Source organism: Mytilus galloprovincialis, unplaced genomic scaffold, assembly GCF_965363235.1.
Source record: "Mytilus galloprovincialis unplaced genomic scaffold, xbMytGall1.hap1.1 HAP1_SCAFFOLD_226, whole genome shotgun sequence".
NCBI lineage: Eukaryota > Metazoa > Mollusca > Bivalvia > Mytilida > Mytilidae > Mytilus > Mytilus galloprovincialis.
This window is the reverse complement of record NW_027468148.1, coordinates 1-27,737: the sequence shown is the minus strand read 5'-3', so window position 1 is coordinate 27,737 and position 27,737 is coordinate 1. Positions and strand designations below refer to the sequence as shown.

Genomic DNA, 27,737 nt, shown 5'->3' with positions numbered 1-27,737 from the left:
GGTGTCCCACTCGGTGTTGACTTCTATAATTTGGAAAGTCACATTTCAAAAGGATGTTTCGTTGAACGAAGATGTCTTGTTAGAGGACAGTTTTTGTTGTTTTTGTACGGTGAACGATGGTTATTGAGCCGAATGTTAAATTTGTCCATTGTTTCTCCCACATACTGAATGCCACAAGTGTCACATGTTAATATATAAATTGAGTTCTCCGTTTTACAGTTGGAATTAGAGTAGATGGTATAATTTTGTTTAGTAACGGAGCTCAGTGATGAAAGAACTGCTTGTATTGGCAGCTTTACAACACAAACAGTTCCTTCGACCACATTGTTTGTAGCAACCGGGCGATGGATTAGGCTGCTTTGCTAATACAGATGTCACTAATTTGTCACGGATGTTTTTAGGTCTTCTGAAGGCCATGACTGGTGGTGATGAAAATACTTTTTTTAGATTTAAATCATTTTCTTTAATTTTCCAATGCTTCTGAACAATGGATGACACATTTTTAAAATCATGATGGTAAGTGAGTACAAGGGATGTTCTGTTATCTGTTTTAGTGTGCAGTTACACAAAATCATAATTATCTTACACATGACGCCAGGGACTTTCTATACTAACTTTTAGTATAGAAAGTCCCTGATGGCGCCTGGCAACTTTTAATAATAGTGTTGGTACTAAATTTCTCATAGTTTATGATGTGATTTTCGGAGATTAATTTTGAAAGGTCAATAAGAAGCAATTATAACATTATACATTCAATAACAAGAAAAAAGTAACATTAATATTCGATAGTTGTGCTCCTACATTGGAAGATGATACCGACAACAAGAACAAAATTGGATAAAGCATTACATTCACGTCTTTCTCCCCTTTCCAAATGAGACCTTTGAAAACTCACTGCACGATTTTTTTACCTTAGAAATATTCCAATGCTGGTCGTCTTTATTTTATTTTTGAATTGTAAGTAAATACAAACAGACGATAAATCTGTGACCTGACCCATATGAAAGTTTTTATTGACTTTATCATTTATGAATTCTTGTAAAACACGTGTTTACATAATCTGTTAATCCTCTTTGTTTTTGTTTTGCACGTGCTCACATATGAATACTAAGATGAGGAAAAAGTATAAAATATACTTGAATCATAATGCTTAATACCTGCTGTTGTTATTTCAAGCTGACATTGACTTGTTTTCATGTCAGAGTTTAAACATGTTAAATGACATTGTTTTCAATGCTATTGCATCAGACTACTTTATTTATTGGCAAGGTTAGAAATGATTTGATTTAACACACAATAGTGATAATGTTTGAAATTTACTATTGAATTTCTGCTGCCACATACATGTATGACATCAGACTACACCAAATACGTCTGACCGTCGGACAAATCCGGTGAATAATGGATCGGTCTGGTAAAATTTTGTTGAATTCCGGTCCGAATGTCCGGTGTTTTTTTTTCATGGATTTTTCTAACATTCTACCAAATTGCCAAACGATCTCAAGTTCATTTTCATCTTTATTATTCATCACAGCGATGTTTATTTTGTTCAACCGCTAGCTTTATGCAGAACATCGCCAACCAGTAATGTGTAAATCCGGGTAAAAACATATCTGATTGTCAAAAACAACAATGGATGCCATCATTGGCACAACCGGAAATGTAAATAAAACCGGATCAGATTTTGGGAACGGATAAGGATAATTCGGGTTTGCCGACTAAATACAATAAATGAATAAAAATCCAAGCAGATCACAAAATTTAGCTATGAAATATAAACACTAGAATTGAAAACCAAAAGATATATGAAAAAGAAAGAAGAAACAGGAAATAATATTTTATACAGAAACTCTAAATTATGTTTAGTTCAAAAACATTGTCAAAATCCAATAAAATGGGACATTACTCTTCACTGAAATGCATTCAAGCAATTGTGCACAACTTTTATAACAATATACATGTACCCTCTTGTTACATCATTTTGTTTTAATTTGTGCATTTTGGGGAGGAGTAGGGCACAACAAAGTCATATGTTTGTTGTTTTTTGTCGGATAATATACAATTACATGTAGATGTAAAAAAAATTTGGTCTGGTAAAATTTCATTCGGTCTGGTAAAGCTAGGATGCTTACCAGACCGAATGTCCTGTAAAAATAAAATTCATTCGTGTAGTCTGTGACATATTAAAAAAACACGATTTACTCCTGATCAAATTGGACTTCTATAGGGGTCTCATTGGGGGGGGGGTCTGATCCCGGATCCCGCTTACTGTTTCGTCAGATTCTCGTATCCCGCTTACACTATGTACGTAAGGAATGCTCATTTTTTTGTCATTTCCCGGGTCCCGCTAGACCTCATTTCCCGTTTTTACGACACAATAATTTGACTTTCACGTGTCACGCTTATAAAAAATCGGCAATCCCGCGTCACGCTTAGACCCCAATGAGACCCACCTATAGCAAGCATGTGTTTCATTCAGGCCTAAATTAAAATATTGTTTGTTTGTTCTTTTCCGACCCTATGTTTAGAAACAGGGTAGGTTAGTAAAATAATTTATTTTTCTTTCCAAAAAATAACTTAGCTCGGCACATTTTTTTGTCATGGGTAGGCAGGTAGGTATACTATTTTATTTTATAGATACAAAACCTACATGATGTCATTTTTGTTTGTATTGTTTTTGTTTAAGTATGCTTTTGCTTACAAGTTTAGGAAGTTTTGAAAAAAAAAATTATTATGTAGAACATGTAGAATGTAAAGTTAATTCATATGCACTTCTATTTTATTTTCAAATGTTTAAATATAGGGCTGGCCTGTGCAGCATATTCTCAACGTTTATATGTCTGGAACTTTGCCATCAAAATGAACACTGAATACATACCATGCATTGCATACTGACATATAAATATGTCAATAAAAAATCTCCAGGTATGAGGCCCCAAGTCCAGCTGAAAATTTACAAATCTTCAGTTGTGACTTGACAACTTTGTCACATGTATGCCATAGAAATAAGCAAGGTAATAGAAAAGTAAACAATGTTTAAGTTTAAAATCATTTTTCATAAATTTTAGCTGAATTTTTATTTAAATTGTCAGATTTCTTTTGTATCCAATCTAAATTATAGGGAAAAAGACCTGGATTTGGAATTCGGAACTGGTTATGAAAATTTTCAACAATGACTCTATAAGAGTTTAAAATGTATCAAAACCAAGTCAATAGATATAGGAAGATGTGGTGGCATGAGTGCCAATGAGACAACTCTCCATCCAAGTCACAATTTGTAAAAGTAAACCTTTATGGTCAAAGTACAGTCATTAACAAAGAGCCTTGGCTCACACCACACAGCAAGCGTTAAGGGGCCCCTAAAATATACTAGTGTAAAACCATTTAAACGAGAAAACTAACTGTCTAATCTACAATGATCTATATAAAAAAAATGAGAAATAAGAAACACTTATGAATTACATCAACAAATGACAATAACCATGATAACTGAACATCTGATTCCTGACTTAATACAGGTTCAAACAAATGCAGCAGATTTCAAACGTTTTAATGGCCAACCTTCACCCTTATCTGAAAAATTGTGTAACATAACAACATACATGTAGAAAGACACATGATAATTTAGAAATCTTTATTATAAACATTGTAGGAAAGTAAAGATTGAAGATGTGATTAATCTTGACTGCTAAGAGGCGTATAAATATTCCAGCATTGCCATGGAACACCAGTTTTCAGTAGCTGATTGGGCAGTGTTTGTCAGCATACTGGTCATTTCAGCATGTATTGGGATTTACCATGCCTTAATTGGAGGAAAACAGAAAACTACCAAAGAGTTCCTAATGGGTAACAGAGAAATGAGTTGTCTCCCTGTTGCTGTTTCAATCCTTGTCTCATTCCAGTCGGCCATTTTGATTTTAGGTACATTATATATTCATGGAATTGTTAATATTTGTAAAGCGAACCAAACACATGTAACTACCTCTGTTGTTATTTTTTAGGTTCAATTTAAAAATGAAGATGTGGTAGGATTATCAATGAGACAACACTCCACAAGAGACCACATGACATAGAAACTTAATTACTATAGGTCACCATTCACCTTCAACAATTAGCAAAGCCCATACCACATAGTCAGCTTTAAAGTCAAACGTTTTCAAAATATTTTTAGTTATAAGTTCAAAGATACTTGAATTCTGTCCCCTATTCAAATTTAAATTTGCAGCCTGGTTCATAGGAAAATGAAAAGTTTCATACACAATTTCTATCTTATCACATGTCAATTTTCAAATTGTTTTAACCCTTTCCTCCATAGTGAAACCTTTTGACGCCACCCCTTTACTCCATTATAACACCTTTTGATGCCTGTGTAGTGCCTCAGTTGAAATATTTTGACTACAAAGTGTCTGCTTCAGACTTTATAAAATTTGTATCCAATATGAAAAGGATTTTCATAAGAATATCTGACTTGAATTTATTTGATGGAATATTTGTTTTTCGCAATTTGAGCATGTCTTTAGCATTTTATTGAAAAATCTTATGCGAATCAAGTATGCAACAAAAAAATGTCAATGGAGGAAAGGGTTAAGAATAATGATCTGAAATTATAAATGTCAGGACACAATTGACAAATTAAAGATTGAAATAAGTTTATTTGCTAATTTTCATTTTTTTAACCTCCTTGATAATCTCCGGGGAAGCATGTTTGCCTTAAGCATTGGAAGGTTATGTGTAAGAACCCCAGCTGATTAAACCAAAGACTTTAGATTTTGTATTTACTGTTTCTCCACTAAGCACACAGCATTAAAGAATAAGAGCAAAGACTGGGTGGCTTGCAGGTACTGTCTGAATGGTATGTCTGGGTTAAGGACGACATAAAAAAATCAATGAAGGATAAAAAACTTAATTCAAATAGTTTGGGGGGGGGGGGTCAAAATTGCTTTAAGTTATTGTTTAATTGACATCGATTTTACATATATACATGTATCCTTATTGGTCAATTAATTTTTCCCATATGAATTAAGTTTTTATCCTACATTGAACTTTTGATGTCCTCCCTTAAAATAAATAAAGGTGACATGTCTTTTTTCATATCCTTCAGACTGTTACTTTGTGAAATAACACTTAAGTACAAACATAACAAATCCGGGTTATGATACATGTAAACATGTTATATATTCATAAGCATATTCTCATCCTGAATATGCATTTAACCATCAATTGCTCTATTTTTTTTGTACAGGTGCACCTGCAGAAATGTACACTAAAGGGACCCAGTATTTTTTATATGTGTTTGGTCAGATGTGGGCAGTTGTCATGGCAACCATTTTATTTGTACCATTATTTTACCCTCTTAAGATGACAAGCATGTATCAGGTAATAATTTAATTTTGGATGTAACGCAAATTCTGATTGGCTGACGTTATTTTGTTATCAGCCCATAGACATAATTTAGTCATGTGACCGTGACGTCATCAACGTTTTTTCATGGTTTTCTACAATTTAAAATGGAATTTAGAATTAAATTATAAGAAATGACTGTAATATTTGTTCTGTCTATTCGAAATAACATAAAAAATGTGATGCACACTGTTAAATAACCCGCTACGCGCGTTATTCAGTGTGCCCCAAATTTTGTATGTTATTTCTTCATAGATCGAAAAAATATTACAGTCATTTCTTAAATAATGGCTTCATTTTATAGATATATCCTTAAGGTTAATATGGACTCTTTGGCTAAAATGGCTGTGTTTTCACCTCAAAATTTACTCTGAGCACAGACAAACCTGTGCATCCTGAAAAGTTTTAAGGCATAGCATGCTCTAGATAATTAAAAATCAAATGCATTGTATGATTTAGAAAAGTCAAAACTGAACTGGATTTTGCAGTGCATTTTTCGTCCCTGCAGAAGATGATAAAATTAACAAACAGTTGAGTTTTCCTTGATATGGTGAACGCAAGTACACAATTTAAATCACCAATTATTGTCAGGTATCTATTGTCCATGTCAATCAATACACCTCATTTCAATTATTTCCTGTGGGGAAGTTCTCAAACCTCTTTCCCAACTTAGTTTATATTGGCACCTTCTGGAGAAATTTGAAAAAAGTGCACTGCAAATCCTGTTGAGTTTTTATTTTTCTAAAACATAAAACATTTGAAATATATATTCATCTAGGGCATGATATGCCTTAAATCTTTTCCAGATGCACAGGTTTGTCTGTACTCAGAGTAAATTTTGAGGTGAAGAATTAGCCATTTTAGCCAAAGGTTCCAAATGAACCTTGATTACTATATATAGTCCACCAATTTTATTTTTGATTGATATATATTGAATCATAGAAAAATTGGTTTGATATGAGCTCCAAATCATCCATGATTATGTAATAAGGAGTACCCAAATTGTATCCATGCTTAATTCTCAGAGCTCCAGATTAGAATTCACAAATTGGTTTTTTTTCCCCTCCATTTTTTATTTAATTGAGTGAAATAGTTTTTCAATTGCATTATTAATTCCAAGTCACCCCTCAAGCAAATATCAATATGGATTTTTCACTATCAAGCTCCTTAATGTATTGGTTTTTTTCTTTAACACGATATTGAATGTGTGTGTTCACTCATCAACTAAAATGAAATATATACTATCGTCGATATATGACATGTATACTCTTGAACTAAAAATAAACAATGTTTTTGTCTAATTTTATTTACATAAATCTGTATTTTACTTGTCCCTTATTAGAAACTTTGAATTCCTACGCTGACTTCATTTCGTTTTAATTAATTGCTAAGTGTTATGTTAAGTCCTGAGAAGTAGGAAAAGAATTATAACGACATGGCTAACGCTAATTCGATAAAGACAGAGAAGATCAAAATGTTTTCCTCACCACCTGTACCGTACCTTTAAGCAAAATCATTTCAACAGGGACCCTTTCAACAATCTATTTTTAGAACGAAAGGACATTTCGGTTTTTGATATTGCAAAAATAGATTTACGCAACGACTATGTAATAGATAAGGGCAAATAACCCACACGATAGCGACTAAAAGCGTTAACAACTCATGGTTTTGACAAATTATTGTTTTTTTTTTTGCATGAATTGGGTTTTACAAAGCTGCATAGGCAATTGCATTGGGTTTTGAATAAGTTTTATTGCATGATTACGCAAATACGCAGCTTATCTGGAGCTCTGCATCCTGAAAAATTGAATGACAAATGTTATATTTTATATTTTCAAATATTTAAAACAATTCGACAGTCATGACAGTAGTCCATGCCTACTATTTTAAAAAAATGAAATAATGGATGCACTTTTAGTGTTGACGTTTTGTTTGAACTGTGTCTATTAGGTGTAATACATGTACCACCATTGATTTTCCCCTATTACATGTATTAGTCTTTGTTCAATTTGCACGTTTTAAAACTTTGTGCAGAATTTATCTCTTATGTTTCAAATAAAGAAATGGGCATGAGTAAAGTTTTATCCTATCGAAAAAATTTCAAATAACATTTAATTGCATACCCCGGTATAAGAAATTAATAATAACCATCACTGGAAATATAAAAAAGAAGATGTGGTATGATTGCAAATGAGACAACTATCCACAAAATGACACATACATTAACAACTATCATGACTATAGGTCACCGTACGGCTTTCAACAATGAGCAAAGCCCATACCACATAGTCAGCTATAAAAGGCCCTGATAAGACAATGTAAAACAATTCAAACGAGAAAACTAACGGTCTTATTTATGTAAAAGAAATGAACGAAAAACAAATATGTAACACAGAAACAAACGACAATTTTCCCCTTATTTGACCTCTGTGTACAAGCTTTAGTAACCATGTAACCTCAAGTTTCCAAAATATTCTATAGAAACCTTAAATACAAAAAAAAAGAAAAAGGGTGCTTTGAAATACCAAAGACATATGTTTATGACCCAGAAATGTTTTACTGCACTGAAATGTAGGATGAATTACCAAATGTAACTCAAATTCAAGGGAATATTTTTTTTCTTGATTTTTTGTATTATGATTTGGTGGTATTACACTTATGAAATGCATGAATGATTTTGATTTTGAGATATTTAATGTTGCAGTATTTAGAAATGAGATACAATTCCAGGGCAGCCAGATTAACAGGAACAATCATCAACAATCTCTCTATGGTAATTATACAACTAATGTAAATTCAGAAATTATTGCTTGCATTTATTATTGCGATTTTGTCATTTTAAACTTAAATGCAATTTTTATCTTTACAATTTTGAGAAAAATCCTGTTTAATTCTTATAAAATATTTCAAAATGTGAGTTTAAATTATTGTGTTTACAACTCTGTCGCATTTTCCGCAATAATAAAATCCTCGCAATAATTTCTGAATTTACAGTATACAATTTACACACCATTTATTCTTATGTCGTAACTACAATCCCCTTCCCTTTCATGAATGTGACCTACCGAATTGGACTATTTACCGGATTTGTTATCTCATAAGCAACACTACAGGTGCCACATGTGGAGCAGGATCTGCTTACCCTTCCGGAGCACCTGAGATCACCCCTAGTTTTTTGGTGGGGTTGGTGTTGTTTATTCTTTAGTTTTTCTATGTTGTGTCATGTGTGCTGTTGTTTGTTTGTCTTTTTCATTTTTAGCCATGGCGTTGTCAGTTTGTTTTAGATTTATGTGTTAGATTGTCCCTTTGGTATCTTTCGTCCTTCTTTTATCTGTTTTTGTTTATAATCATTTGTAAACATAGTTTTTATTGTGTACTATCTGTATTTCTCTTGTCACCTCAGTTTTTTAATGGACTTTGTTACTAGATTGCAATAGAACTGTGTTGAAATTCTCTTTTTTTTTCACTAAAAACTAAGTTTCAAAGTAATTAAATCCAATGTCTGTAAGAAGATCTGCATGATGGGGAACATTTCTCACAGTTTTGGATTGTCCACTGCAGTCAACATTAGCCTATAGATCAAAACTGCCAGTCACAATATAGCCAAATATGCTGATAGGGATGTTCAGGACCAACAACCAATTAATCAATCTCCAGAAATAGATGTGATTGCATTGCAATATATATATCTCTATACATATACATAAACTACATCTAATAGGAATCAATGAAAATAGGGTGGTTATCAATTATCTTGAGCATTAAATGAACTGATTATAAGATGTATGATTAAGCTGTGACCAATATGCCAAATATTCATATTGATAGATGATTAATCTATCTCCAAATTGAGAAACTCAAATATGTTTCTAATATGAATATGCAGACATTTTTACACGTAAAGAGGGTGTTTCTGCACGGAAAAATGCAAAATAAAATTGTCATTTCACAATGAACGAACAATTCAAAATTTCACGAAACATGGTGACGTTATATGTATACTCTGGATGTCAAACATGAATACTGAACGTATTTTTACTTTTTGTACGCTTTAGAATGGTTTCAATACAGACAAAACGAAGATTTTAAGGCTCAAAATGTGACTATCTTGTTTATTTTTTGAGAAATTACATACCCCCAAAAAAATCAGAATTCGAAATTGTGGCTTTCTTAGTTACGGACTGGTAGAACATTGAATCTAACCCCTCAAAATATTTGTCAACGTCCAATGAAAAATATTGTTACAAACTAATTGCATTAGAATAACCCTTTACTACCCTCATCATGCTGATTACAGGGTCAATTATTGGAATTGACAATTATATTATTGATAATACATTTTTGTTAACCTGTAGCTATATTTGTTTTCAGTTAATATACACAGGGATAGCCAGCTTTGCTCCATCAACAGCTCTTCAAGCAGGTATTTATATTTAAAGCCTTTTAAAGCATGCTGTAAATTAAAAGTATTTATTATGAAGGTCTGCCAATTTTGTGTATTTATAGTATACAGTTGAGTATGATGTCCAGTATCAATGAACTAGTACTGATTTTTGTTCAGGGGCCAGCGAGCATGCCTCTTGGTGTGATTTTCTCACTGTGTTGAAGACCCTTTGGTGGCCTTCGTCGGTTTTCTGTTCTTTTGACTTGTTGCTGTCTCTTTGACACATTCTCAAATTTTCATTCTCAATTTTAGTGAAATATGCCCTAACAGTCACCTGCCTCTAACGGCCACTTTCACACCCTCCTAAAGGATTTCTCTATAATTTAATTCATTTCAGCAGCCATCTGTTTGACATGGTCAGTGGTCACTTTATTTTTAAACAAAATGGTCATTTAAACTTTGAGCAACAGTCATGTTTAATATGTTATATCTACACAATATCTTCTTAACAAAAAATATATGTTGTCAATATTGAATAACATTTTAACATTTGTATTCCTTTTTTCAGTGAGTGGTTTCCCACAGTGGGCCTCTTTTATTATTATTGGTTGCATCTGCACATTTTATACATTTATGGTAAGATAGATTTTAAATTCCTGTAATTATACAGCTTACAGAATTAATCTTTTTTTTCTTAATGAAAAATACTTTTTCCAATTATGCATGTGAATAAGAAGATGTGGTAAGATTGCCAGTGAGACAATATCTACAGCTATAAGTTACTTTATCGCTATTTTGTGTATTTTTTCTTTGATCTTTTTTTGTGATAATTTTTCATATCGCTTGAGATTGAATATTATCGCTAGAAACTAAGAAGGCACATGGAGTTGCTTATGAAATTGACATGAAATTAGCAAGGACGCCATAGGTAAAAAAGTGATAAACAGATTATCATTGGTCATCTCAACTCGATTGCTTTTCTCGCTTTTGCCGTACTGGCTCAAGTGATAAAATCAATCTCGTTGAGATGATCAACGATAATCTAAAAGTACAATCTTTAGACGAAAACAAGAAAAAAATTAAGAAATTGACATGAAATTAGCAAGGACGCCATAGGTAAAAAAGTGATAAACAGATTATCATTGGTCATCTCAACTCGATTGCTTTTCTCGCTTTTGCCGTACTGGCTCAAGTGATAAAATCAATCTCGTTGAGATGATCAACGATAATCTAAAAGTACAATCTTTAGACGAAAACAAGAAAAAAAAGCTTGAAAAGAAAAATACAAAACTAGGTTAACTTTGTAAAAAATATCAACATAAAAAGATTTGCTGTCAATTATGGAGGAAAATGGGCTATAGTGTCTCTAATAACTATCAACTTGAAAGTTCATTTAAGAGATAAAGAAAAAAAAAAAAGATTGCGAAAAAAGAAATAATGAAAAAACCATTTAAGAGATATTATGAAATCTCTCAGGAAACAACCATCATCTGGATGAAATTATATATACGTATGGAAATATGGGTCATAGCTATACAATATCGGTCAAATTAAGGCAGATTCATTTTATTTGAAGGTGCCAATTTTCTTGGATTGATGAAAGAAAATTCTTTGATGCTTGCATTCATATGGTTTTTTCTTACATTTAAATTTGTTGTAGAAACTTTGTGATGAAAACCACAAAAATTAGTATCACACAGATAATGATGAAATCCCATTAGTTAATTATTTTCTTCCTTTTCCAGGGTGGCCTTAAAGCTGTGATATGGGTGGATGTCTTTCAAGCTCTGATAATGGTAGCTGGTATATTAGCCATTGTCATAAGGGTAAGTTTTCTTTATATTGTCAGGTTGTTTACTATATTTTATTGCACCGCGGGTTAAATATCACGCTGTGATTGGTTTAACGCCGTCACGTGGTGACCCCCTATGAGACCGTATTGGGTTAGTGAATTTCATATGGGGTTCATGACGTGTTAATGGTGACGTCATCTGTTAATGTTGTTGTGTTTCATTGTTTATTTTTCAACAAAACACAGCAGAAAAGGTCTAGCGTGCGATAAATTCGTTATACCGTTAACTACTGACCCCCTACGGATCCATAGAGGGTGAATAAAATCCACAGGGGACTCTGCATCCGGCCTCACCCCCTATGGATTTTAATAACCCTCTATGGATCTGTAGGGTGTCAGTAGCGAACCATATAACATAAAATATGTCAACATTTATCAGTCATATTATATACTAGCCATAGGAAATAAAAAGATCCCCATGAAAACAACAAACTATCCTCCTGAAAACAACAAACTATCCTCATGGAAACAACAAACTATCCACATTGAAACAACAAACTATCCTCCTGAAAACAACAAACTATCCTCATGGAAACAACGAACTATCCACATTGAAACAACAAAGTTTCCCCATTGAAACAACCAACTATCCTCATTGAAATAGCAAAGATTCCCCATTGAAACAACAAACTATCCTCATGGAAACAACGAATTATCCACATTGAAACAACAAAGTTTCCACATGAAAACAACAAACTATCCTCATGGAAACAACGATCTATCCACATTGAAACAACAAACTATCCTCATGGAAACAACAAACTATCCTCATGGAAACAATGAACTATCCTCATGGAAACAACAAACTATCCTCATGGAAACAACAAACTTCATGGAAACAATAAACTATCCTTCTGAAAACAACAAACTATCCTCATGGAAACAACGAACTATCCACATTGAAACAGCAAAGTTTCCCCATTGAAACAACCAACTATCCTCATTGAAATAGCAAAGTTTCCCCTTTGAAACAACAAACTATCCTCATGGAAACAACGAACTATCCACATTGAAACAACAAACTATCCTCATGGAAACAATAACCTATCTGCATGGAAAAAAATTGGTGATTGACTTTCACAATTTCATCAGACCTGCCAACTATCCCAATTCATAAGTGATATCCAATGAATATTTTTTTAAAAATTTGAACAACTTTAAAAGACATTTAAATTTGTTAAAGGGGTTATTAGCACTTATGACAATAAAAGAGGAGCATAAAATCCCCCCATAGAGAAGTCTGCAGGAATGGGTCATACATGTAGTTTGGTAAAGTCTTTCAAATTGCAAACCAAATTTCAGACTTTTAATTTATTCCAGTCAATTAACATGATAAGATATTAGCAAATTAGAAAAAAAAATATGTATAGGCTTGTTTTGATCTCATAAAACTTGAGTATTTATGTCCTTATAAAAAAAAAAACTTGTAAAAGTAAATCTTTGGAGATGATAAAGGGGAGATTATTCAAATCTTGAAATGAAAATAAAATCATACAAATTTACTTTTACAAATAAATATCGCTTAAATCTTCCAGAACCTTACCTTGTGTAAGTATTATGTGTGTTATAATTTTAGGCCACACTCGATGTAGGAGGTTTTGACAGAGTGTGGGAAATTAACTCCAAATGGAACAGAATAGATTTCTGGAAGTAAGTAACTATATAATTTCAATCATTCTTCATTCCACTTGCGAAACACAATAATTTAATTTTTGATGTAACACGTCTTCTGATTGGCTGACGTTATTTTATTATCAGCCCATAGACATAATTAAGTCGTGTGACTGTGACGTCATCAAAGTTTTTTCATGATTTTCTATGGTTTAAAATGGAATTTAGAATTAAATTATAAGAAATGACTGTAATATTTTTTTCTGTGTACGTGCGTTATTCAGTGTGCACCACATTTTTTATGTTATTGCTTCATAGACAGAAAAATATTACAGTCATTCCTAACATAAAAGCAAAAAAGACATCATAGAGTTTATGGTATATTTGCCCAACTAGGCCCTTTCATAGTATCTTAATATAAAAATCCTAAGAAATATAAAAAATCAAAAAAAAAACAACCAGTTACTGTATTTGCCTATGCAGGAGAATATATTAATTTGATTTTTTTTGAATTTGGGAAATCATGGTTTTGACACCATATTTGTGAGACATTTAACGTTATCATACATTATTACTCGATTTATTTCACTTAACTGGGTGGGGTTTAACCGGTTCGCTCATATAAACCAGTCCATCTATAGATAGGTGTTTTAGGATAAACTCATCAATGAAGTGTCCAGTCATTTTTTTGTAAATTCCTTCAATGACACTGATAGGTGATTAGAAATCAACAATAATAATAATAGCAATCATCCTTATCACACACATCTTCAAATAGACTGTCCTAATGCAAATTAAAACGTAAGCTCCGCCCGATCAATTGAAATAACATTGGTATTACAAGTTTGTACAAAAACAAAAAAAAATAATAATTTTTCAGTCTATTAAAAGTACTCAATGAAAAAGGTTAAGCAAAATATAGTATCTACTATATTAACATATAAATAAACTCATCATTAATATCAATCTTAAAATTTTGTACCCCAGGCACAATTTTGTCTGTAAAGGACTTATCAGTGATGCTTTAATAAAACAAAATTAAAAAGATGGAATTCAAGATCTAGAGCATTGACAATATGAAATTCTAAAAGATTTCACCAATAACACAATATTAATAAACACAGTCCTTAGTTTTTAGCAATCTTTTTTTTTAGCCCTTGAATGATAATTTAGGAATTGATTTGTATAGTTTTACATGAATAGGTATAATTGTTCTTGTTCCAGATGCCATCTTTTTACTTTTCAGTTTTGATCCTGATCCTACAGTTCGTCACACTTTCTGGGCTTTAGTAGTTGGAGGAATGATCAACTGGACTGGAACATACGGAGCCAGTCAGTCTAGTATCCAGAGATTCAGTGCCTTATCTTCACTTAAGGAAGCTAGAAAGTAAGTTTAAGAGAAAAATAGCATGTTGGATAATTACCAAATGCTACAGTCTTAATCCTTTCATTGATAGCTGCCCTGACAGAAGCTACTCTGTGACGATGGCTTCCCTGGCTTTTTTGACACAAGTGAGAGCTGTTCATATTATATATCATTTAACAAATTTTCTCTAGTTATTTCTTTCTTTATTTTATTCACTTACACCATAGATACAGTTTTTTTCATGTTTTGATAATTTTTTGTCCTAAAAATTCAACTTTTCCATATTTTCGGCATTAAAATGTAAAAAATTCCAGAAATTCGACTTTTTGACCCAAAATTGTAATTTTCTGACAAAATGGCAAAAGTTTGAAAATTTTTACAAGGTTGGACAAATTCCTTACATTGAATGATGTCCATTCCAAGTGTTTTGTTCATTAAATGCAAAGTATACTAGTCTGACTTCAATTCTTCAAAATTCTTTCAATGTTTATTTCCCTCATGACGAATTCGAGTAAATTCTTAAAATGTTTGCTATAGAGGTTCTGACATGACAAAATACAAAACATTTCAAACAAGAAAAACCAGCATCAATATTTATACTGATATTTTTTAAAGTTTGAAAAATTGATCGTGACAAGAAATTGTTCAAATTTTATTTATAGTTTACAAGATATTGTTGTGTTTTTATGCCTCATGTAGGGGGGATTATGTTTTTTGATCCGTGCGTCTGCTCATTCGTCTGTCTGTCTGTCCCTTTTCAGGTTAAAGTTTTTGGTATATAAGTTTTTGGGTAAAGTTTTTGGTCAAGGTAGTTTTTGATGAAGTTAAAAGTCCAATCAACTTGAAACGTAGTACACATGTGCTCTATGATATCATCTGTCTAATGTTGATGCCAAAGTAGAGTTTTGGACCGAATGACCTGAGAAATGATTGTGAGGGTGGGCATCCATGAACTATGGACACATACTTGTTTTTTTTTTCTTTTTCAGAGCTGTAATGATGAATTGTGTTGGTGTATTTATCATGATAACCATGTCATGTGTAGCGGGTATTTCTGTCTTTGCCTACTACGCAGATAAAGGCTGTGATCCACTTGCCAATACTGATATTAAAAATTCCAATCAGGTGGGTATAACAGTGTTACAATACTCAGTGGCAGATCCAGAACTTTTCCTAAAGGGGGCCGCTCCAGTCATACTTCAGTGATTCCCTATATAATCAACCAAATTTTTCCCACGAAAGGGGGAGCCTGGGCCCCAAGCCCCCCCCCCCCCCCTGGATCTGCCTATGATACTTAAAAATTTGTTAACATTTAATGTGGATTCATTTATATTTGTTGGATACCAATTATCGTGGATTTCTAGATTACAGGTGAACTATGATTTTGTTTGGATGGAGAGTTGTCTCACTGGCACTCACACCACATCTTCCTATATCTATATATGTTTTTAAATATTTAATGAAGGACAAATTTACTATAGGCTTGTAAGGCCAACTAAAATTAATTAGTAGATTTTCATCCAAAGTTTTGAAAAAGAAGGGGCGGGTGGGAGGATTTTATTTTTTAAATCTTATTTAATATGAAACCTTCTTGTGATGTGAACTTCATATATACATGACGCAAGTGTTATAATTAGCTTATATCATGTACATGTGTAAACATGTATAAAGAATCGTACATATTTTTTATATTCTTAAATAATTTAATTTTGGATGTAACGCGTCTTCTGATTGGGTGATGTTATTTTGTTATCGGCCCATAGACATAATTTAGTCATGTGACCGTGACGTCATCAACGTTTTTCGTGGTTTTCTACGGTTTAGAATAGAATTAAGAATTAAATTATAAGAAATGACTGTAATATTTTTTCTGTCTATTCTGTCTAAAAATGTGGTGCACACTGTTAAATAACCCGTTACGCGCGTTATTCAGTGTGCACCAAATTTTTTATGTTATTTCTTCATAGACAGAAAAAATATTACAGTCATTCCTTAAATAAATAACTGTGATTGGCAAGGACTGTTCTACATGCAATTGCTACATGTACTTAAGAAACATATTTTCAGTAAACAGTAAAATATCATGGAGAGGTTCTCTATTCAGTTGGACTACCAACTCCAAATTTATTTTGCTTTCTAAGCGATGGTGTGTAGTCCCCATAAAATTATGCAAATGCAATGATATGCAACACATGTATTATGAATGAAATGAGAATTCAAACAGTGTTGGGAATAGTAGGGTTGGCTCTTTCAAGTTTCTCAAGTTATGCAAGACTGAAGCATATATATATATAATTACATTGTAAAACATGAAGTTGTTTAATGACTCTTTTAAAAGTGTTTTGTGTTTTTAAACAAAAACAATAGCCATGGGTAAATCTAAGGGCTTTCTATAACACAATTTGTATGTTTGACGACTATTTGAACTCAAGTCATAGATCTAACAAGTTTGTGCTTTTGTCAATTTCTTTAATCCAGTTATATTTTTACTACCATTTGTTCCACGATTCTTGCGCTTTGGAAATCATTCACAGCCCAAATTTGCTGACACAAAGTCAATGTAGTATTAAAAAAAATTCACGGTTTTCTAATGACACAAATTTCCAATAATTTTGTGACATACCGTGATTTATGTTTTTGGACACAGCGTTTTACTCATAACCCTAATATTTCATGCCCTTCTGGTAATCTATCTATATTCTCCGTAGATGATATTGTCATCATTGAGCAGCAGAATTTGTCAACCAAATCATTTTAAAGTACTCGAAAAAAGAAATATGAAAACCGAAATTTAAAACGGGAAGTTCGAATGAAACGAAATTATTGACGGTTACCGGTAACGGAAATGAACAAAATCCAGAAATCGTAAATTTTTCAAAATAAAAAATCGGGCGGGACGATTTCAGAGGGGCGGGCGGGGATGAAAATCTATCAATTAATTTTAATTGGCCTAAGCAGACTTGGCTAAAAACATGAAATTATTTATCCACGAAAAAAGAAAGTATTAATTAATCCACAAAAAATTGGTACCAACACAAATAAATGAATCCTCATTAACAAGTGGCACAGTATCATTTTTAGTCCCCAATCTGATCATGTAGTATTTTGGATTTAGTTCAGCAGTTTCCGATCTTTCTTTCCTGTTTTTTTAATGTTTATAAGATAAATGTACTGTGCAAAACAAGCAGTGTTAAAAAACATCATGCAAGACTTTGTCACTATAAATCAATTAACTATAAATATATATATATCCAACTATGCAATTGTTAACCTTTGCATTTATTTTTAGATCATTCCATATTTTGTATCAGAGATGCTGGGATTCCCAGGGATTCCTGGTCTATTTATAGCTGGTCTATTCTGTGGTGCTTTAAGGTAAGTTAAAGTTTAGATATGAGCTAAATGATACTATTCATGCTATAAGACACCCTCAATAAATTTATTGTGTAATTTTGACATATATAAAGAAAAGATCTGCATGAAAATAAGATTTTTGAAATATTTGGAGATTAGTTCAGTACCAATTAAACACTCACAAAATTTGATACAAATACTAAATTTTGTTACTGAGGCCACCAGCATTCAACAATGAGCAAAACCCATTATGTATTCTTATATGTAGCTATAGTAGGCCCTGTTATATATGAAAACATATAAAAACAATAGTAAAATGATAATTAAAACAAAAGATACACAAATGGCTTTGTTAATCTTACTTACATCAGCCAAAAAAAAAAGAAAAAAGAAAGAATCACACAATTAGGGCATCAGACTACCAACACAAAGGTTCCTGATTCGATCCATTCTGGGGAGAAAATTTCAGGGACTTGACACCATTTGCATGTAAGGTCTTTAGAAACGATGATAGTCCGATGGATGGGGACAATAAATGACTGACCCATGTTAAGAGAGAGCAATATCTCTAGCATGTAAAAGACACCCTTGTAGATTTTGAAAAAGAGCAGACTAATGCTGCTACAAGGCAGCACTTGCACCTGTAAAGTGGACAGGGATTAATATAAGTTGTAATAACTTGTTGCCCAATCCACTATAAGTAAGTGTTTATTATTACATTGTCATGACAACTGACTGTTATCTAATTATTCCAGTACATTGTCATCCAATCTTAGTTCTATGGTAGCTGTAACATATGAAGATATGATAAAGCCTTACATCAAGCCATCCAGACCAGAAATTGTTAGAATGAGAATCACTAAGTTGTTAGGTATGTTCCAAAATCCATTTTTATGTTTTTTTATGTGCAGTTTTTAGCTTATAGCTCTGAAACTGAAGCATTATTAAGAGCAAATCTGACAATCGGTAAAAATGTTCACCAGGTCAACATCTATCTGTCCTAAAATTTTGAGACGCATAAAAAAACTTGTTGTTGTGCGCCTAAATTGGTAATTTTAAGGATATTTTGCAGTTTTTGGTTATCTTGAATATTATAAATAAACTCATCATAGATATCAGGACAAAATTTTGTATAAACGCCAGACGCGCATCTCGTCTACAAAAGACTTGTCAGTGACGCCCAAATCCCAAAAAATTAAAAAAGCCAAATAAAGTACGAAGTCGAAGAGCATTGAGGACTAAAATTCCTAAACATTTTGCCAAATCAATAGATAGAGATAAACTGTAAACAGCAAAATTGTTCAGCAAAATTAGATTTATTTAGCCTCATTGACTCTGCAGCCTATAGTTTTATGTTTATGGTAACATAATCAATTTTAATAATTAAAAAGAAGTAATAATGTTCTTTTGATCTAATATTAGCCCATGTAATAGTGAACTTTAGAGAATTTATATGTATATGTAAATAGCACTTATTACCAGCAATTTGTGCATGTTGATATAAAAAAAGAAGATGTGGTATGATTGCAAATGAGACAACTATCCACAAAAGACCAAAATGACACAGACATTAACAACTATGGGTCACCATACGACCTTCAACAATGAGCAAAGCCCATACCGCATAGTCAGCTATAACAGGCCCCGATAAGACAATGTAAAACAATTCAAACGAGAAACCTAACGGCCTTATTTATGTAAAAAAAATGAACGAAAAACAAATATGTAACACATAAACAAATGACAACCACTGAATTACAGGCTCCTGACTTGGGACAGGCACATACATAAATAATGTGGCGGGGATAAACATGTTAGCGGGATCCCAACCCTCCCCCTAACCTGGGACAGTGGTATAACAGTATGTTGAGCAGGTTTTTGTCAAAAATGTCTTGTTATTCATAGACAATATAAAAATAAGAAGATGTTGTATGATTTCCAATGAGTCAACTCTTCACAAGAGACCAAAAGACACATTGATTAACATCGTAAAGACTTTAGGTCACAGTATGGCCTTCAACAATGAGTAAAACTCTTACAAAGACCAAATTTTACAAATTTTGCTTTGTTATTTAAACGAAAATGTTTTTGACTATTTCTTATAATGTTTTATACTTTATATCATTTTAGTTCTTATTTATGGAGTATTGGGAATATTAGCGACTTTTCTGTTCAGAAATTTGAAGGGAACTGTTTTACAGGTAAGTTGTTTACTAGGAAATACAACATTTTTATAGTACTTTGTATAGATTATGCATAAAATATCCAATTCTGTGTGATACAAAAAAGTATATCATTTAATTTTAAAATAAAATGTGAGAACATGTTTTCAGATACGAAAAAGAAAATGGGGTTACCGGACTGGTTTTCTTGCTACATATTCATGATATTAAAATAGTTAAATTCACAACTCTTTCTAATAAAAATGACTTTATCAGAGTTATTTTCCCCTACGGTCTGAGTTATCTCCCCATATGTGGCTAAGTTTAAAATAAGGAATCAAACAAGCATTGTGCTTTTCAGAAAATTTAGCTGTACATATGATAAAACACAAAACTTTCTCTATTGACATTAAAAGTCTTACACATGAATTGCAACATGTTTAACCCCGCCGCATTTTTGCGCTTGTCCCAAGTCAGGAGCCTCTGGCCTTTGTTAGTCCTGTATTATTTTAATTTTAGTTTCTTGTGTACAATTTGGAAACTAGTATGGCCTTCATTATCACTGAACTAGTATATATTTGTTTAGGGGCCAGCTGAGGGACGCCTCTGGGTGCGGGAATTTCTCGCTACATTGAAGACCTGTTGGTGACCTTCTGCTGTTGTTTTTTCTATGGTCGGGTTGTTGTGTCTTTGACACATTCCCCATTTCCATGCTCAATTTTACTCTCAAAATTTGCACATTTCATTAAAGATCTAGACTTATTGTTAACTGCTACTTCAAATTCTAAGATGGAGAAAGACACCAGAGCCACCTTAAAGCTTTTATAACTTACTATACTGTACAGATATTGCTCATTCCTCAAGGCTATACAGTGACCTAAAGTTGCTTAAATCCACATCAGTTGGTCTCCAATGGCAATAACATCTTCATATATTTATCTTGAACTAGAAATTGTAAAAGAAAATAAACTAGCAAAACAGTGTGCATGAACTATTTGCCACTGGACATTTATCAACCAACAATCAATCATCTTTTTTTAGTGTGCATGTTAATTAAAATGCATTTAAGAGATAATTGTGTTGTATTTTAAGCTAGGACTGCATCAATTGGTGATTTGATGGTCGCAAATTAAGTTTACTGGAGGCGCATGAATTAGCAGAGCCAGTAAACGGGTATTTGCAATCCTCAAACCACTATTTGATGCTGTTGGAGCTTAAAATACAATACTGTTATCTCCATTCAAATGAGTCGGACAAAAAACAACATCAAATCATACATTGAAAATTTGTTATATGTCTTCTGCGCTTGCACATACTTTTTCATAGCATCAATTGTGAATTGATGCCATGCAATGTTTTGATGTTATCTAATCAAAATGAAGGTTACAGACCATGTTGCATTAGAATGTTTAATAAATTGCATCACTTATTGTTATTGATTAACTTGTAGTCAATATACAGAAATGAATTTGTTTTGTTGCAGGCTTCCTTAAGCTTTATGGGCGCTGCTGGTGGCGCTCTGAATGGACTTATTATGTTGGGAGCTTTCTTCCCTTGGGCTAACTGGAAGGTAATGTTTTAAGCCTAAAAAAAATGCTGACCTGGTAAAAAAGCCAAGTGTGAGCTTTTTCCATCTTTCATTTGCACATTGATCACTCAGTGTTTTATCAAATTCTTCATCTGTTGAACAACTTCAAGATAAATTTGAATGTAAGTCAAAGACATTTGCATTTTAACAATTGCATTGAATTGAAGATTTGTTACTTGTATACAGTGGCATCAACAGAAAGTAAACCTGCTATAGTATATATACAACTACCAGTTTGCATTTGTTTGTTTGATAGATTTGGTATGTAATTTGTTTACAGTCCTAATTGACTCATTAGCATTTAATTTATTCAGCTACCATCAAATATTAAAATGGATTCTAACAATATATATATATTTACAGCTAATTTCCTATACATGGAGAGTAAACTTTGGTTGGCTTGCTTGCTTTATTTGTATAAAAGTTTAACCATTGGACAAGCTTTGTAATTAAGATTGACATATGAAAACAATATATATAGGCATAGTTAAAACTATATATTATATTTAAATTTGATTGGAAGTTATTCAAAGTCTAGCTCTATATGCATTAGGAAATTTGCTCTAAAGCATCAAATAATAACTGGTTAGGATCATTACATCTAACACCATCAGCATATGTAGTGATATTGTACGAAAGTCACCTCCACAAACTATTCACACATGATTCTTGCTTGAAAATTTTGATGTGAATTTCACATAGTTTTACATGAACTGACGTTTTTATGACTCCTGCATGCATTTTTCCAAGTGAATAACACATAACTTTACACACAAAATATGGTATTTTGCATTATTTTATTTCAATTTGTAAATAAATTGGATGAATTTTACTTTTAAGATTGAAAAAGTAAAATATAATCATAATTAAACATACATTTTTAGGTAAAGATTGCATGAAAAGCAATCAAATCCTTATGGGACTGACTTGATATCTTAATGTTCCAAGGCTTATCACTACCTTTTTCCATACACAACATATAGTGCATTGATCATAACATTCTATACATCCTATCCCTGAACATTTCCAGAAATTTATCAATGTTATACATGCTCAGATATTCATGGCACAAAATGATGTTACACTTGTCAAGAAAATTAGATAACTTTTGCAAGGTGCAGGAATTTTAATATCTGTTCCAAAAATAGAATGATGTCATTGTTTAAATCATCTTTGAAAAATTTGGAGTTATCTCCCTTTGTCTAGAATTGCTGTTTAATTAACAATAACCATTGCAATAATTTATTTTACTTCCCACTGATAAATTAAAGCAATCTTTACCGTTCAGTGCTTACAAGCACTTTGATTTTATTTTGTAGGGGGCTATTGTTGGGACCATAACAGCTTACATCGCCACCATGTGGATAAGTATAGGAAAATATACTGTTGTAGGGGTCAAGGCCACCCTACCTTCTCCTGTGTATAACTGTAGTGTTTATATGGATGAGGTTACCATAGCAACAACAAATGTTACTATGTCAATGATGTCTTCCATTGGGACTTACATGTATAATACTAGTGGTCTGTTAACAAACTATAGTATGGTTATAACAAATTCAGAAAGTACTACTACCAGCAATGTAACACAAGTTTCGCAGTAAGTATTTGATGAAATAAAAAAACATGTTTTTGATAAAAAAATTACTGAAAATTCAGAAATTATTTGTGTTTTATTAGGCCAATTAAAATTTATTGATAGATTTTCATCCCCGCCCGCCCCTCTGAAATCGTCCCGCCTTGATTTTTTTTATTTTGAAAAATTTACGATTTGCGGATTTGTTCATCTCCGTTTCCGGTAACCGTCAAAAATTTTGTTTCCTTCCAAACTTCCTGTTTCAAATTTCGGTTTTCGTATTACTTCGAGTAATTAAAAAAGATTCTGCAGCTCTATGATGACAAAATCATCTACTGAGAATAGAGATTGATTTCAAGAAGGGCATGAAATAATCGGGTTACTAGTAATACGCTGTGTCCAAGATGGCAAATCGCGGCGTGGCACAAATTTCTGTGATTTAGAAAACTATTGATTTTTGTATTGATAAAATGACTTTGTGGCAGGAATCTTGGATTGTGAATTATACCTAAAGAGCACGAATCGTGGAAAACATTCGTACAAAACCATTACTGTATAAATGAAATGACACAAGCACGAACTTGTTATATTTATTACAGTATAATTGAGTTCAAAAAGTCGGCAAACATACACTTAGATTTACCCATGTCTTTTTTTGTTGACAAACAGCACACATACCTTCTGTCCCAATATCCTCAATAGACCCATTAAATATCTTCTCCTTTTTGGTTAAGTTAATGTTTTACATATTAATTATATTTGCATCTATAAGAAGAATCATAATTGCACCAACCCTTTAGTTTTCAAAACGGTTTCATTTTATACTGAACTCGTAATTCTTTAGTTACATATTTGTTTCGTTTTATGGAGACAAAAAAAAATGGTCGCTTAAAAAGACACTTAATTTGGTGAAGGTAGTCCAACTGAAGAGAGCATTCATCTTTTATGTTTTTGCTGTTTAGGTTTCTAAAGCAGCAATTACATGTAAAACAGTGGTTGCCAATTAGAGATTTTTATTCATGTTAAGATTTGAAATATTGTGTACTATTCCTTATATATGTATATACATAATATAAGCTTATTATTACACTTGCATATTTGAAAAACACGTCACAAGAGGGTTTCATAAGTAATAAAAATTAAAAAATAAAATCCTCCCACCCGCCCCATTTTTTTCAAAAATTTGGATGAAAATCTACTAATTAATTTTAGTTGGCCTTATTGCCAAAATTTTAATACAAATTGAATGAAATTCAGTTGTGTTGAATGGCAAATTATAGAAATAAAAAATGCATGCAATAATTTCTGAACATTGTTTAAAATAGGAGTTTAATTAACAGTCAGAGGTAAAAAAAAAATTCTGCATTTGAAAATTTGCTATACATGCTATATATTCTTAATTTTATGAAAAGTATTGCCAATCGTCAGTCCGATTTTATTCATTTTCTATGTGATCTTCATATTTACCAGGCAAATTTTATTTAGTGGTCTTGTAAAATTTTTTAATTTCTATTTTCTTGGGTATCAGTAAAAAGTAAAATCACAAAAATACTAAATTGCAAGGAAAATTCAAAAAGGAAAGTCCCCAATCAAATGGCAAAATCAAAAGTTCAAACACATCAAACGAATGGATAACAACTGTCATATTCCTGACTTGGTACAGGCATTTTCTAATGTAGAAAATGGTGGATTTATGTGTATTGAGGAAAACTTGATTTAGTGTGGATATTTGATTTCATGGTTTTGCCAATCTCTGAACACAAAACAAGTAGAAAATTTGTATTTGGTTGAACATTTGAATTTGTGGCATACCTGTACCCTGCAAAACACATAAAAATTGGTATCCAAAGAAGAGGGTGGAAAAGGGTTATTTTTGTGCAACATGATCGCCGTTTTTTATTTCACGTTCAACGTGTTTTTACTTTTTTTTTCATGCTCAGTCCATGCAGTCGTGCAAGACAGGTGCCTCGTTTAACCTGTTCTGCTGATTTAATTTTACGTTTATCGTGATTTTCAAAGTCTTATTTGGCGTAAAGTAAAACAAAGAGTTAATATATACAGAAGACAGTGACTGAGTCACAAAAGGTTCAAATAAAAGTATTTATTTTTTGTGCAACATTCATTACAGAAATTATTTCACGTTCAACGTGAAATTATGTCTTATTTCACGTTTTTTTCGTGCAAGCACCCCCCTTTACCACACTCAAAGAATAATTACACAATATAACAAAATTCTTATTGAATTCAAATTTCTTTGTCAACTTTAAACAGACAAATTTCTTTTTTCTCAGATTAAATTAGAATTATTTGGATAATGAACATGTTTATCATTAAACAAAAAGCACAAAAATTAATAAAAAAAGCTATTTACCATGTTTACAAAACTTCCCCATCATTAATTTCGAATTTTAAACTGTTGATTTCTATTTTCATTTCAGAACAGGTTTAGATAGTTTTTACAGTTTATCCTACCTCTGGTACTCCACATTTGGGATGTTAATAACCTTTGTGGTTGGACTTCTAGTCAGCTTTATTACAGGTAGGTTTTTATGCCCCCACCATGAGATGGCATTAAGTGTAACCCTTGACTGGTCGTCCTACCATCTGTCAGTCTTTCTGTCCCATTTTTGATTGAAAAGCAAGCTTGAGCAGTGGCATTTGTGTCCATGGACTCATTCTTTTATTTTTCAAGTAGCTGCCCTTTTCTGGATCAAAGAAATGTCTAGTTGCTATATTCCAAATACAGGGGCAAAATTGAATTCTTGAATTATTTGGAAAAAATATGATTTCTGAATTTATTTAAAAAAAAAAGTAGTCTTTCTCCCTTTGTGAGTAGAATTTTAACCAGAATATAGATAGTTGCAATATGGCAAAAGAACATCTTCTCTTTTATGAAATGGAATTGAGAATAAAACTGGTAATATGTCAATGAGACAATAATCTGGCCCAAAGAACAAAAAACCACACAAGGCCACAAATGGTTCTTCAAAGAGGAACAAACTTAGAAAAATTATGAATGTAATTTGCAGTGAAATAGGCTGAAATGTGTAAAAAATTAAAAAGAGCTTACATTATTTGTCTGTCTGTAGACACTACTTATGTTCATAAAAAGTAAAATCACAAAAATACTGAACTTAGAGGAAAATCAATTTGGAAAGTCCATAATCACATGGCAAAATCAAATAACAAAACGCATCAAAAATGAATGGACAAGAACTGTCATATTCCTGACTTGGTACAGTCATTTTTAAATGTAGAAAATGGTGGATTAAACCTGGTTTTATAGCGCTAACCCTCTCACTTTGATGACAGTCTCATCAAATTCCATTATATTTACATTGATGCTTTAACTAAGCAATATTCTACTTTCAGGTCCAACTAAACCAGAGGATGTGAACCCTGACCTCATGATTCCAATCTTTGACAGACTCTTCTGGTTTTGTCTGCCAAAGAAAGTTTTAAAGTTCTTACGCTGTGGTGTAGATTATGAAACCGATGTGAGTCAAATCAGAAATTTTGGTGTTCCAATCAGTATGCTGAAATATCAGAAGTTTTATTATTACAGAAATTGCAATTTGATAGGTGATGCATAAAAAACAATGCATTTTAAATTTTGCATTAATTTCAAACAGCATTTCCGAAATTACCAATTATTAAACTCATGTTTGTTTAACAGTTGCAATAAAAAAGAACACAAAATTTCTGCAGTTGCAGTCTAACAAGTTATTTTAAATCTTTTTATTGGCTTATGATTTTATTTTTCTTGAAAAGTTCATCTCAATGCTTGAAAAATTCAACTAATTTGAAGTTTTCCCTTTTGATAAAAGTTGAAAAAAATAAATTAATTAAGTCTAAATGAAGTGTTAAAACTAGCACTGTTACCATAAATTAATATTAATTTCAAATATCTCAACAATAATGAGGAAATCACACATAAATGATGCAAAGATGAAATGAATACAATTTTTATGGCCCAGCAACAAAGTTGCCGGAGCCATATAATTTTACCCTTGTCCGTCATTCCGCAACAAACCATTATATAGGCTTTTTTTTCTAAACATACATGTGAACCTCCCGACGGGAGTACAATAATCCCGTTTTCAGGGGTCTCCTCCCGTCCTCCCGTTTGGGAGAAAAAACTCCCGTGTATGAAATATTTCATGAATGAAAATTTTCAGCCGCCATATTTGAAAATTTGTTACTACCGTAGAGGTTTAATTGACACCTGTGTTAAATTTTACCTGTAAATCAAAGAAGAAGTATAATTATATGGCTTCACTTGACAGCTTGGGTGTCAAACATACAGGTAATCAACGATGTTTACCTCTGGCTAATTGCCGTTGTGTTATAAAAACTTTGTGTATTTGGTTACTTCCCCTTGATTTATCCTGTTTTAAGTTATTTTGCTTTTAAAAATGTAAATTGTAAAAAGACTATAAATGAATAA

At 32.2% G+C, this 27,737-nt stretch overlaps 1 protein-coding gene across 1 annotated transcript; it reads left to right on the top strand.

The window, feature by feature from the left end:
- Nucleotides 1–867: 867 nt before the first annotated feature.
- On the top strand, nt 868–26,783 carry LOC143061120 (sodium-coupled monocarboxylate transporter 1-like; the record flags this gene model as incomplete). The annotated part of the gene is given in 17 exon segments (XM_076233677.1): nt 868–957; nt 3,653–3,921; nt 5,243–5,376; nt 8,105–8,173; nt 9,772–9,823; nt 10,353–10,420; nt 11,530–11,610; nt 13,213–13,286; nt 14,494–14,634; nt 15,603–15,738; nt 17,903–17,988; nt 18,723–18,838; nt 20,098–20,168; nt 21,613–21,699; nt 23,037–23,314; nt 25,729–25,829; nt 26,663–26,783. Coding segments are annotated over 16 exon segments (1,817 nt in total), but the record flags the coding sequence as incomplete, so codon positions are not given.
- Between the last annotated feature and the right edge of the window lie 954 nt (nt 26,784–27,737).